At 31.6% G+C, this 13,009-nt stretch overlaps 3 protein-coding genes across 4 annotated transcripts; 2 read left to right on the top strand and 1 right to left on the bottom strand.

The window, feature by feature from the left end:
• Positions 1-970: 970 nt before the first annotated feature.
• Positions 971-6,947, bottom strand: LOC100678738. Of its 2 annotated transcripts, none has more exons than XM_003426882.5 (3): positions 6,675-6,947; positions 3,823-3,906; positions 971-3,330 (listed from the first exon to the last, which is right to left on the bottom strand). In XM_003426882.5, the coding sequence occupies exons 1-3, from the start codon at positions 6,774-6,776 to the stop codon at positions 1,057-1,059; spliced, it is 2,460 nt and encodes an 819-aa protein (XP_003426930.1). In that variant the 5' UTR covers positions 6,777-6,947; the 3' UTR covers positions 971-1,056. The 2 variants fall into 2 exon arrangements, with proteins under 2 accessions (XP_003426930.1, XP_008208535.1); XM_008210313.4 differs by having other exon boundaries at positions 3,823-3,909; positions 6,675-6,928.
• A 95-nt stretch (positions 6,948-7,042) lies between these two features.
• Positions 7,043-10,634, top strand: LOC116416594. The gene is made up of 3 exons (XM_031925538.2): positions 7,043-7,491; positions 7,668-7,789; positions 10,345-10,634. Exons 1-3 carry the CDS (start codon positions 7,140-7,142, stop codon positions 10,543-10,545), a joined length of 675 nt encoding a protein of 224 aa, XP_031781398.2. The 5' UTR covers positions 7,043-7,139; the 3' UTR covers positions 10,546-10,634.
• A 366-nt stretch (positions 10,635-11,000) lies between these two features.
• Positions 11,001-12,708, top strand: LOC116416598 (serine/arginine-rich splicing factor 4-like). Its single transcript, XM_032601676.1, has 2 exons — positions 11,001-11,012; positions 11,634-12,708. The coding sequence occupies exons 1-2, from the start codon at positions 11,001-11,003 to the stop codon at positions 12,540-12,542; spliced, it is 921 nt and encodes a 306-aa protein (XP_032457567.1). The 3' UTR covers positions 12,543-12,708.
• The last annotated feature ends 301 nt before the right edge of the window (positions 12,709-13,009 follow it).

Here is a 13,009-nt window from a genome sequence, read left to right on the forward strand (position 1 = left end):
TCGTTCTAGATAGCTGCCAAATGTATGTTCAAAATATTTTTTTTAGAAAGATTTGCAAAATCCGACCAAGTCCCTCAACCGAAAAAAGTTCTAAGTTCATGGGGGAAAAAATAACTTTTAGAACCATGTTTTTTATGCGTTTCAGACGATTTTGAATCGTTCTAGATAGCTGCCAAATGTATGTTCAAAATATTTTTTTTTAGAAAGATTTGCAAAATCCGACCAAGTCCCTCAACCGAAAAAAGTTCTAAGTTCATGGGGGAAAAAATAACTTTTAGAACCATGTTTTTTATGCGTTTCAGACGATTTTGAATCGTTCTAGATAGCTGCCAAATGTATGTTCAAAATATTTTTTTTTTAGAAAGATTTGCAAAATCCGACCAAGTCCCTCAACCGAAAAAAGTTCTAAGTTCATGGGGGAAAAAATAACTTTTAGAACCATGTTTTTTATGCGTTTCAGACGATTTTGAATCGTTCTAGATAGCTGCCAAATGTATGTTCAAAATATTTTTTTTTAGAAAGATTTGCAAAATCCGACCAAGTCCCTCAACCGAAAAAAGTTCTAAGTTCATGGGGGAAAAAATAACTTTTAGAACCATGTTTTTTATGCGTTTCAGACGATTTTGAATCGTTCTAGATAGCTGCCAAATGTATGTTCAAAATATTTTTTTTTAGAAAGATTTGCAAAATCCGACCAAGTCCCTCAACCGAAAAAAGTTCTAAGTTCATGGGAGAAACAATTGCTTTTAGAACCATGATTTTTATGCGTTTCAGATGATGTTGAATCGTTCTAGATAGCTGCCAAATGTAGAAAATATTAACGCAGCTGTTATAGTTTTATGAATGTAAATCTCGGTTGATTATTGCGTGAACAAAAGAAATTATAATTAATGATTTTTATTAGTCATACTTACTTTGAACGAATGTTGGTTGTGTCCCATACAACAATATAATAAATTTGAAAACATAATTACTCTAAGAATTACTTTAATGAATCTTTTATTATAACAATATGCATAGTAGTGTATCAAAATATTTAGAATATTACATATTTATTCAGTAATGTAATAAGTTTGGCATAGGACATAAGTACATCTTGTCTACATTCATATAAACTACTATTTTCTCGATGCTACTAGTGGGTATAGCTATATTTTCCTCGTGAATTCTTTCTATTACTTGACATGCTTTGTAGGCCCTTGTAAAACAGTTTTTAGTCTGTACATAATTGCATACTGTTAATTCAATACCATCAGAGATATCATCTATAAAGGCAACAATACGTATAAATTGCCCGTCCTTCAGCAATGCAAATGAGTTGTTTGAACGAGTTTTTGATATCAGATGTGATTCATACAGACAATGATTTTTAACCATTTTATAGAAGAATTCAGTAGAATGTGTAGATAAGTGTAATAAATGCAACAGTTTATCATCTGCTTTATATCGATTAAAATATAATATGTTACTATTAGATAAATGAACATTTTGGACATTTCTTAATAGAATATCATTACAATATTTTACAACATCATCGTCAGCTTGATGAATAACTTTTTCTTCTACTACGGAACAACTGTGGCAGACGTTTATGAACCTTGCAACTTGATGCGATACACCTTTAGCACACTTAATAGCTTTTAAGAGGTGCTGATTAGCCGATTCGAAGCTAAACGTGGAATTCGTCCACAGAGGTCCCCAATTCAATACACTTTTGCTTGCATGTAACAAAATATGTACATTATATGTCATGGCTTTCACATTGTATATTTCTTGGACTTCACCTACAAATTGATGTAACATTTCGTCAGCTTTATTTAATTCGTCAATATGAATATTATCTTTCAATAATATATATAAGGCTTCAACAAATAGTAACCAGTGCTGCATAGCTTTTCTGCTCAAGATAGATGGAAAAATAACAATACTATAGTACAAGACGAAATTTTCCCATTCCCGGGCCTTCCAATCTTTTCGACAACTTAATCTTCTACAATAACGAGAAGCTTGCTGAGGAATAGTTATCATGTTCATTTTGTTATCAAGAGCTTTAATAACATCGTCGCTCAAAACGTCCAAATGATAAGAAGTTAATTGCTTTGCAACACCTTCTAATGCCATATGCATATAATCGGGAGTAAATCCTTCAATGATGTCGAATTTCGGTAGGTTAATAAGAGGTGAAGGGTTCTTTACTCCGAAGACCGGGGGTTTCCCCGGAACCGCTTCTAACATGAGAGACACAGTATCATTGTGATTTCGAAGTTCTATTGGTGCATTCATTAATGGATATTTCATAATTCCATGATATTCTCCGGGATGTAAGCACCAATTACATCCATATTTACCATTGTACTGAGTTAAGCCTTGAACGGGAGCTCGGGCAACAGCATCAACACAACATGTCTGTACATAAATTTTCAGAGTTCGTTGTTCATTTTTTATTTTAATAGGAACTCGACATTTATTAACAAGATCTACAAATTTATCTAAAAATACTGTCATGTTTGGTTTTTTATTAGTAAACAGTAATCCGCATACTACTAGTTTATTTGTTCTAATTTCTTTCGGTAGTTCGTTGATCATCAGATACAGTGGCCAAATAGAATACTGAGAGCACTTAAATTTCGGGGCTCCGTCAGTATTAAATACTGCAGTAACATAATTATCTTTCTCTTCATTTGGTAACGATTTAACGAACTCAGTATATTTTTTACCATCATAAACATCACTAATATGCCCTTGCTTATGCACTCTTTGATTCGTTACATAATAAAAATAATCCTCATGATTACTTATAAGATCCGAAATTTGTTGTGCCGGGTTTATTAAGGTAAAAAAGGTTGAATCGGTATTATTCTTAAGATTAATTGTAGAATTGCAGACATTACAAATACTACTAGATGGTATATCTCCAATTTTTCCTAAATATACTGAACATTCCTGACAAACAACGTGATATTCCACACCCTCTTTCGGATTGACAAGTTTATCAATAATATGTCGCGAATCTGGTAATATAGGAGTCTCAAACATACTATTAATGAGCTTGAATAAATTTATCAAGCCAGAGAAAGATAACTCATTAGAAATACTAAATTTCAAAATCATTAAAAAAATTTCTCCTCTACTTTTGTTCATTGTTGTTGAAATTTTTTCAAAAAAAGCTTTATGCTCAATAAACTCCTTCAAATTACCGATCTTGCCATATATATTATTCAATTCATTGTTCAGAATTATTTTAGATAGTTCGATTCTCCAATTCCATTCAGTTGTGCCGTACGTTGTATCTTCTACGTCTCCATCATAGATATTTTCTACATTAATATCCTAAAGAATATGACGTGTTAAAAATTTATTAGAACGATAAGTATATAGCAAACTGCATTTTACAAAATTCGTTTTCTACTTCGTACAAATTGCCCTACTGAAAAAAATCACGTGATAAACACGTGACTTATCACGTGATAAATGACGCGATATTAGTAATCAATTGATCATATGGTTAATCACGTGATTATATAATTGAGAATTATTCACGAGATCAGTCACTTGATTAATGATGCAGCCAATCACGCAATTAATCACGCAATTAATCACGCAATTAATCGCGCGACTATTCACGTGATTTACTTACAATAATTTTTGTATTATACAAAATTTTTAAAAACGAAAAATTTAGAAGTAGGATGCCTAATTTATGTATGATTAGTTGCGTGATTAATCGCGTGACTAAACTTTTTTGACAATTTTAATGATCTGAATTCAATTTGTAAATGTTTTTAAAAAACAGTTTGCTCTAGAACATAAACAAATACTAACCTCTATAACTGTAGACTGAGCATCAGTATTGATAAAAGTATCCTGCTCTATATCCATTAAATCATTTTCTTCTGTCTCTACCTGCTACTTTCAATACATAATTGATTAATTTTGTTAGTAATAAAAAAAATTAATAAGTATACATTATTGCAACTCTTCATAATTCAAGGTACTTATTATCGTGACTGAGTGAGTGAGCATTAAAAGTGTAAAGCATATTTATTGCCATTTTATTTTGTATGATAACCCTGCTAAAAATAGTCAATAGGGATCGATTAAATTTTTAATCGAATTTTAAGCTGAATCTTAATCACACTTTTTGTATTAGAACTCGATTAAAATCGATAGAATTGATAGGAGTCGATAAAATTTAATACGAAAAGCAACAATTAAAGTCGATAGTTAATACCAACGATTCGCGTTTATTAACTTTAATAGTCATTTTTCGTATAGAGTTTTATTGATTCCTATCGATTCTATCGATTTTAATAGAGTTCTAATACAAAATGTGATTAAGATTCAGCTTCAAATTCGATTAAAAATTTAATCGACCCCTATTGACTATTTTTAGCAGGGAAGGGAAAAATTGTAAACATGAATTTTGCGACGAATAATTTTTTTAGTAATTCACGTGAGTAGTTACGTGAGTACTCACATGGGTGCTCCTGTGATTACTCACGTGGATACTCACATGAGTACTCCAGTGATTACTCGCGTGAGTAGCCACATGATTATATACTTACGTAAATACTCACGTGAGTACTCAAGTGAGTATTCACGTGAGTAATTTATCGATACAATCACGTGATTTCTTACTACTTTTGTATAAGTTTTAACTTTAACTTTATTTCAGAATACATTTTAAAAATCATGTCTGTTCCCTTCCTGCTGGAAAAAGCCGATTGAAATCGATAGAAATCGATAAGATTCACCATTCAAGTCGATAAGATTTTTTATCGACTTGAATAGTGAATCTTAATGCCATTTTTTGCATTAGGGCTTGATAAAATGCGATATAAGTCGATATAGGCCGATATAGATCGATACAGGCCGATGAAAACTCTATGCGAAAAATTACAATTGAAATCAATAGACTCAAGATCATCTTGAATATTATCGATATCAATTGTAATTTTTTACAATATCTATATACAATACAATATTTACCTATATCGGCCTATATTGACTTATATCGCATTTTATCAAGCCCTAATGCAAAAATTATCATTAAGATTCACTTTTCAAGTCGATAAGACATCTTATCGACTTCTATTAACTTTTTCCAACAGGGCTATTATCAAAAAATTTGGATCCTCTTTTTTTTATTTGAAGTTCTTTATAAAATAATTAAAATCCCTAAAATTGACATAATGAGGACCTATTTAGGTGTTACTATCCGTATGATAACACCAAAACTCTGACTGTGAGCTTAAAATTTTTTATTTTACAAAATTAAAAAAAATTTTTGTTTAAATAAAATTATGGATATTAAGCTAATTATCACCTGATTATCAGCTGCCGTTTTGGCACATTATCAGCTAATTATGAGCTCATAATCAGCTGAATATAAGATATGTACTATCTTATAGAGGTAGAGGCAGGCTAATTTGAGGTTAGGAGGTTAGGATGGCACACACATATTGATTTGCTTACAACTCGATAAACTACATTTAATCATAATGCCAGTTAATAAATTAATTCAATTTCATAAATAATCTAATTTGCTTTATTCAAAACAGCCCTACTTCTCAATCTTCACAAAGTTTTTGTGATCGCGTACACTGAACTTCATTCCACTTAACTAAAGCAATTAAGTCATCAAAATTTATTTCATGTTATTTGGTTAAACAAATTAATAGATATTATTTAAATTAGCATGATAATAGTGCAAAATATTATATCTTGTTTAACAAAACTTAAATTACAATGAAACCATTAGAATTCATTCATCGTGACTTGTCGAGCACACTAGATACAAATTTTAAATCTTGCTTGGTATAGATATAGATCAGATGCTATTAGAAAATTCTTATCTTTTAAAATTAAAAAGTACGACCCAATGGTTAAGATTCTTTTGAATTTTTCCAATAGCTTCTGAACTATAAAATAAAAAGTTATTGATCTGTACTCTTTTCGGAAATGCCAAAAGCTAAAAAATAAGTTAAAATAAAATTTATCATGTAATCATTTTCATTAGCTGATTTCAGATTTTGACCAAACACCGATGCCAAGCAAATTTTGAAATCTAATGTACTCGATAAATCACAATGAATGTCCTAGTAGGTTCATATTAGGTTTAGTTAAATGTTAAACAAGACATTTCGACTATAATGATGGTGATATGAATAATGTCTATTAATTTTATTAATCAGTTGTAAATACCACACAGTTTAATATGACGCACCGAACAAAGACAGATAGGTAGATGGACACTACACTTTATATTTAAATAAATATAAGTTTTTATAGAAATAAAAGCAAATATAACATACAAAATTATACTACAGTACATTGTCTGATTTTAAATAATAATTATCATCAAATTAATAAATTGTGTACATACATTATTCTGAAATGATCAAGTCTGTACACAAAAATTGAGAAACGTGCGTTCAATATTGTAATATTAGTATTCAACTGCAATAATATTATTAATAACAAACAATGAATTTTTCAATGTATAGTATAAATATAAATTAAATGTTTAATTTTGTAATTAGATAAATCCATAAATTTTGTCAATAAGTTTTAAAAAAAAATAAATAGGCCTTCTTAATATCATTATTTTTAAAAGTTGCAAAATTATGTATACTATTAAAACATTACTTTTAAGAATATATAATTTTGTTTACCACTTCAGTATCTGATGTATTCAGATCAAGATTATGGCGTTCAGCTGTACGCGGTATAATAGCTGGATCTCCATCAAATAAATATTGCTTATACCTCTTCATTATGCACTATTTATCACTATTTAAAATAATCTATTTATTTCAATTATTATCTAAGTAAATAATATGCATACATATAGATTACATGCGTGTTGACACCTTAGAGCATATACTACATGGAGGAAGGACGCTTACGGCGACAGTGTATTCGACTCACAGAGAGAGAAAGTTAAACTTTTCACTTTTGTATATATACATCAACATGTATAGATCTACAGTCCGTTCCGTTCCCTTGTTAGTTGTCTCGTTTCGCGTCTTCTCGTTGCTTAAAATAGAAAAGAGGTATCCCCTCTATTGTTTATAGTCTATGGTCTATATAATCTTTCTGCTTTGATCGACGATGTATATATATATATATATATATACATGTGTGCGTTATCACTTATCTTTTGTGATGTGCAAACTATACGAAGTAGTATTTTATATAAATTATTATATATTTTTACTGTTTTAAAAAAACTACGTAATAATAGTTTAGTGATGGCTAAAATAAAATACGCATGTATTATCACAAAAGATGATCCAAACAAAAGGTATTGTAAACCAGTTGATGTTATCTACAAATCTAAAAAGGAAAAAGAACATATATCTCCATCTAATGCACAAGATTTTGATGAGAGTCACGTCTATCAAGTTTATTGGAGGTCGTGTGGAAGCAACTGTAACATTGAAGATAAATGTTGCTCATTTTACAAAGCTCATATTATCAGTCTAGGAGGTTAGTATATTTTAAGATATGTGTCATTTGCAAAAAAATGGATACTTCTGAGTCAAATTATGGCTCCAAAAAAATCTTATTTTTTTGCAAATGACCCATATACATATTCCTTATTGCAACTACTTATATATTTAATTCTATTTTAATTTCTTATATATCTACTTATCTTCTTACAGAATCTGAAGATAAGACATTAGAAGCAGCTAATAAAAGGCAAAAAAGATTTCGATTAAAGAAAAAAATTGATACAAGCTGTGAATCAACTGAAAGTACGGTCGAGGAGGAAGTACAAATATCCGTAAGTCTTTATTATTGTTATTATTTTTATAATCCTCTATTATATAAAAGGGCTTAACGTACCCATGGGCCGTGAAGCCTCTCGGTTTCCACATCTTTTCTCAATTACTTAACATTTAGTAGTCATCTTGATACATAAACATCGTCTACAGGAAAATTTTTTAATTCGTATCTCTTTTAAATCTTCTTTTTAAAACCTTGTGTTTAACAACAGCATTGACAAGGGTAACAATTTCAGACCCGTCTCACAGAACACGAAAGTGAACAGTGCCCCTCAATTAAAACACATAAAGTCAACATAGGCACAAGTTTTTATCACAAAAAGTTAAAATTTTTTAGTTACTTATACATACAGTTGACGTTATTTTGTCTATATCGCATCTAATTTGATTTTAATTAAAATTTTTTAGTTACTTATACATACAGTTGACGTTATTTTGTCTATATCGCATCTAATTTGAAGTAAAACCAATTTTTCACACTATTTATACATATTGTTACGCATGCTCAGATTTTATTGATAAACAAGAGCAAAATATTTAAATAAATATAACCGGCACAGCCTTCCGAACGTTTAGTCTGCTCTGATACTAAAATATATTTCTAATGAAAAACTATATTAAAACATTCTAGAAAATTTTAACATACAAAATTAGTAATATTTGTAATATTTGTAATGTTAGTAGTATTTTAACGTACAAAGTTGCTGGCACGTGCTGCTATCTGTGTACTATTATCACATTGTGATATTAACATACACAGAAAAAAAAAACTCGCCTAACCTTTTATATCTTTGTAGTTATTATTATAATATAATTTTTTTCAAATTTTCCTTAAAGCTATAAATATTTATACCTTACATAAATGGAGTGACGTTAGGAGCGGCTGACCCTGCTAGTTATATTATTACTTTTTATTATGTTTAAACACATGCGTATATTGGTGGTTCTCTGTAGGATAGATTATTGCTAATCGAGTTACATAGGTCCAAGCTTGTCAATTTTGAAGTTTTTGTATTCTTCTCATGTTTTTATTAATGGGTAATTGTAACGATAATGTTAAGTTGACACTGAACATACTGTACACAAAAATACCCTACAAAAATTTATTCTCCTACACGGAAAAATTATACATAGATATTTTCTACATAAGAATTCCCTACACACGTTTATGGTTATTTTTTATTGCCTTGCAAAACTCTACAGAAGCGTATAACCTATTATTGTAACAATGGTATAACAATAGGTTATACGCTTGTGTAGAATTTTGCAGTGGAGTAAAAATAACCAAAATGTGTGTAGGGAATTCTTATATAGAAAATATCTTTGTAGAATTATTCCGTGTACGAAAATAAGTTCATGTAGGGTATTTTTGTGTACAGTATGTTCGGCGTCGTTAAGTTCATGTTTGAAATTTGAACTATAAGATGTATGTATTTATGTTAATGTTATTTATGGCTATAATAACCAAAAAAAACAAGTACATATATTTATTATCTATGATCTAAAATACGTTTGGTGCTAATAGGAAAAGTCGATATTTTAAAAATTAATCACTGAAAATTGCTGTACGACATAGATAACCCAACCAATTTTTTTTTTTGATTTTCGGTTTTTATTATTCTTTACTGTCATGATTTTTTTCAAAACCTTGGACTATTTATTTTTGAAAATGTGATTCTATTTAAAATTAGCACCTTTTTTTATCATAACAATTCAATGAAATGGTCAATCTTGAAAATCTTGCGGGAGAAAATAGAAAATTATAAGCTGTTGTAGAACCATTATTAACATATTTATTAAATAAATTATATATTTAAAAAAAATGAAAAAATATTTTTTTTTTTTAAATCAAAAAATGGCCATTAAATCGGCTTTAATTGTCAAAATTAGAAAAAAAATTTCCCGAATTTTACTAATATAACTATATTTTTTTAATAATAATTTCATATATATGTGTGTGTGTGTGTGTGTGTGTGTGGGCCTTTGCTGCGTGTTTTTATCGCTATCAAACTATTGTCGCTGTCAATTTCCTACATTTACACCCCCCCCCCCCCCACACACACCCCGTCACTCACGTGATTACTCACGCGTTTACTCACGCGATATCTCACTTTGCGATATACTAATATTACGATACGAGTGCGCAAAGTGGATCGTTCCCGGCACAAGCAAAGTAGTGTGGTAGAGTAGTTTCACCCTCGTGGGGACAATATCGCCCGAGCGAAGCGAGTATCGTACGATATTTTATGAAATAACGTGAATAAACCGAGATTTATTGAGTGCATTTTTGCACGTGCGTGACCTAATCGAGGTTTAGGCCACGGCGTGTCATAAACTATTATAACCAAAATGTCCATTTTTAAAAAAAAAATATAAAAAACGCTTGCTTGTACAGGTAAAAAAAAATGAAAAAGGCCTGCTGCTGAGGTTAGCGCCCAAGCGATTTTACGTGATATATTACATAAAATATTTATGCTATGAAAGGCAATATATAATATTGTAGTTTATTTTGTATAAAATGATTGTTTAAATAAACTGTATATTATATTTATAGCAATCGAGTAAACTTGCTACAAGTAAAGGAAATATTATTAACTCCAGTAATGTTATCCAAAAGTACAAAAAGAGCATTTTATTACAAACAAGAAAGCAGCTTTGTCTCGATGATGCAAATGATGATGATAAATCTACCGATGAAGGTGTAATAAAAAAAAGGCGCATATCAGAAATGTGTGAAAACCTTAGTTTAGGGTAATCAAAATTTCTATTCAAAGGCTTATAATTATTTTAAAAACTTCTTAACGTCTGTAAATGTAAATAAACATGAGAATTTATACAATTGAATGTTAGCATGTTTAATAATGTTATTACTTTTAGACAGAAATTAATGGTTTTTAAATCGAATTTTAAATTAAAGAATTTCCTTAGTATAAATGTGTACCCTGCTAACAAAGTTAATAGAAGTTGATAGAAATCAATAAGATTTTTTATCGACTTGAGACTAACTTTTAATACCATTTTTCGCATTAGTACTTTATAAAAGGCGATAACATCGATATAAGTCGATAAAATTCTATATGAAAAAAATTCAATAGAAATAGATGGAAGTTTAAGAAGATTGAGTCTATAGCTTTTAAGTGTGATTTTTCGTATAGAATTTTATCGACTTAAATCGATGTTATCACATTTTATCAAGTTCTAATGCAAAAAATGGTCTTAAAAGTTAGTCTCAAAGTCGAGAAAAAATCTTATTGATTTCTATCAACTTCTATTAACTTTTTTTAGCAGCGTACATACGTATATTTTTATATTTTTTTAATTATTTTTAATGCAAATGAAATAGTTTTAAAAATAATACAAATTATTTATTCTGGGTTGTAGTGCAATGGTGATTCCACGAAATTACTAAACAATAAGGAGCCACGCATCGTTTTACAAAAGATACCATTAAATACAAATGCCTACTCGAAACGATTCAATGTCATCTGGGTTTTCTACACTTCCATTAAAACTGTCGAGACAGAAGTCCCTTCAACTCGAACCTTTTTCTAAAATCAACTGCTCCTCACCTTCCTTACTTGCAATAAAACCTAAAGCGAAGTTACAGTCTTGCTTGTCACAAAATGTTACGCCAAAGTCACGATCGAATTCGAAAATAAAGTCACGGTCTAGGTTTAAGTCACGGTTTAGGTCTAAGTCACGGTCGAGGTCTAAGTCACGGTCTAGGTATAAGTCACGGTCGAGGTTAAGACACGGTGTAGGACTAAGTCACGGTCTAGTCACGTCGAGGTCTAAGTCACGGTCGAGGTCTAAGACACGGTGTAGGACTAAGTCACGGTCTAGTCTACGTTGCGATCTAGGTCTAAGTCACGGTCTAAATCTAACTCACAGTCATTGTCTAAGTCACTGTCAAGATTACAGTCACCGTCTAGAATGAAATCACGATCAAGATCACAGTCGCCGCCAGGAACGGAGTCGCTGTCAAGATTACGGGCACTTTCAAAGTCACAATCAAGATCACAGTCGCCGTCTGGATCGAAGTTACAATCTAACACTAAGTCACGCTCTAGGTCTAAGTCACGTTCTAGATCTAAGTCACGTTCAAGGTCAATTTCAAGTATCGTTGGTGGTGTGTCTTTCGACCTCTCAAGATTTTCGTCAAAATCAAGGTCTAAGTCACGTTCTAGGTCTAAGTCAAAGACAAGGTCAAAGTCAAAGTCACGTTCTAGGTCTAAGTCAAAGACAAGGTCAAAGTCAAAGTCAAGATCTGAGTCAAAGTCAACGTCTAAGTCACGTTCTAGATCTAAGTCAAAGTCAAGGTCAAAGTCACGTTCTATATCGAAGTCAAAGTCAAGGTCTAAGTCACGGTCTAGCTCAAAGTCACGGTCTAGGTCAAAGTCGAGGTCTAGGTCAAAGTCACGGTCTAGGTCTAATTCACGGTCAAGGTCAAAATCACGGTCTAGGACAAAATCACGGTCTAGCTCTAAGTCACGGTCCAGGTGTAATTCACGCTCTAGGTCTAAGTCACGATCTAGATCTAAGTCACGTTCAAGGTCAATTTCAAGTATCGTTGGTGGTGTGTCTTTCGACCTCTCAAGATTTTCGTCAAATCAAGGTCTAAGTCACGTTCTAGGTCTAAGTCAAAGACAAGGTCAAAGTCAAAGTCACGTTCTAGGTCTAAGTCAAAGACAAGGTCAAAGTCAAAGTCAAGATCTGAGTCAAAGTCAACGTCTAAGTCACGTTCTGATCTAAGTCAAAGTCAAGGTCAAAGTCACGTTCTATATCGAAGTCAAAGTCAAGGTCTAAGTCACGGTCTAGCTCAAAGTCGAGGTCTAGGTCAAAGTCACGGTCTAGGTCTAATTCACGGTCAAGGTCAAAATCACGGTCTAGCTCTAAGTCAGGTCTAGGACAAATCACGGTCTAGCTCTAAGTCACGGTCCAGGTGTAATTCACGCTCTAGGTCTAAGTCCGATCTACGTCTAAGTCACGGTCTAACGCCTAAGTCACGGTCTACGTCTAAGTCACGGTCTAGGTCAAAGTCACGGTCTAGGTCAAAATCACTGTGTACGTCAAAGTCACGGTCTCGTTCAAGCTCGCGGTCACGGGTAGGGTCACGAAATAATCGCCATCCCGTTCTCTCTCTCTCTCCCCACCGTTCTAATGCTGGCGATGCCCTTGAAGGATGGAAATCGATCTGGATCACAATCGCCTGTAAGACA

This window comes from Nasonia vitripennis (assembly GCF_009193385.2).
Source record: "Nasonia vitripennis strain AsymCx chromosome 2 unlocalized genomic scaffold, Nvit_psr_1.1 chr2_random0011, whole genome shotgun sequence".
Classification (NCBI taxonomy): Eukaryota; Metazoa; Arthropoda; class Insecta; order Hymenoptera; family Pteromalidae; genus Nasonia; species Nasonia vitripennis.

Bases quoted from the DNA above. Each gene is read 5' to 3' on its own strand.
- LOC116416594 (XM_031925538.2), top strand. From the start codon at position 7,140: ATGTGTGCGTTATCACTTATCTTTTGTGATGTGCAAACTATACGAAGT. The intron at 7,492-7,667 runs GTTAGTATATTT...ATCTTCTTACAG, and splicing joins TCATATTATCAGTCTAGGAG to AATCTGAAGATAAGACATTA. The intron at 7,790-10,344 runs GTAAGTCTTTAT...TTATATTTATAG, and splicing joins AGGAGGAAGTACAAATATCC to CAATCGAGTAAACTTGCTAC.
- LOC100678738 (XM_003426882.5), bottom strand. From the start codon at position 6,776: ATGAAGAGGTATAAGCAATATTTATTTGATGGAGATCCAGCTATTATA. The intron at 3,907-6,674 runs GTAAACAAAATT...TATTGAAAGTAG, and splicing joins ATACATCAGATACTGAAGTG to CAGGTAGAGACAGAAGAAAA. The intron at 3,331-3,822 runs GTTAGTATTTGT...CATATTCTTTAG, and splicing joins CTCAGTCTACAGTTATAGAG to GATATTAATGTAGAAAATAT.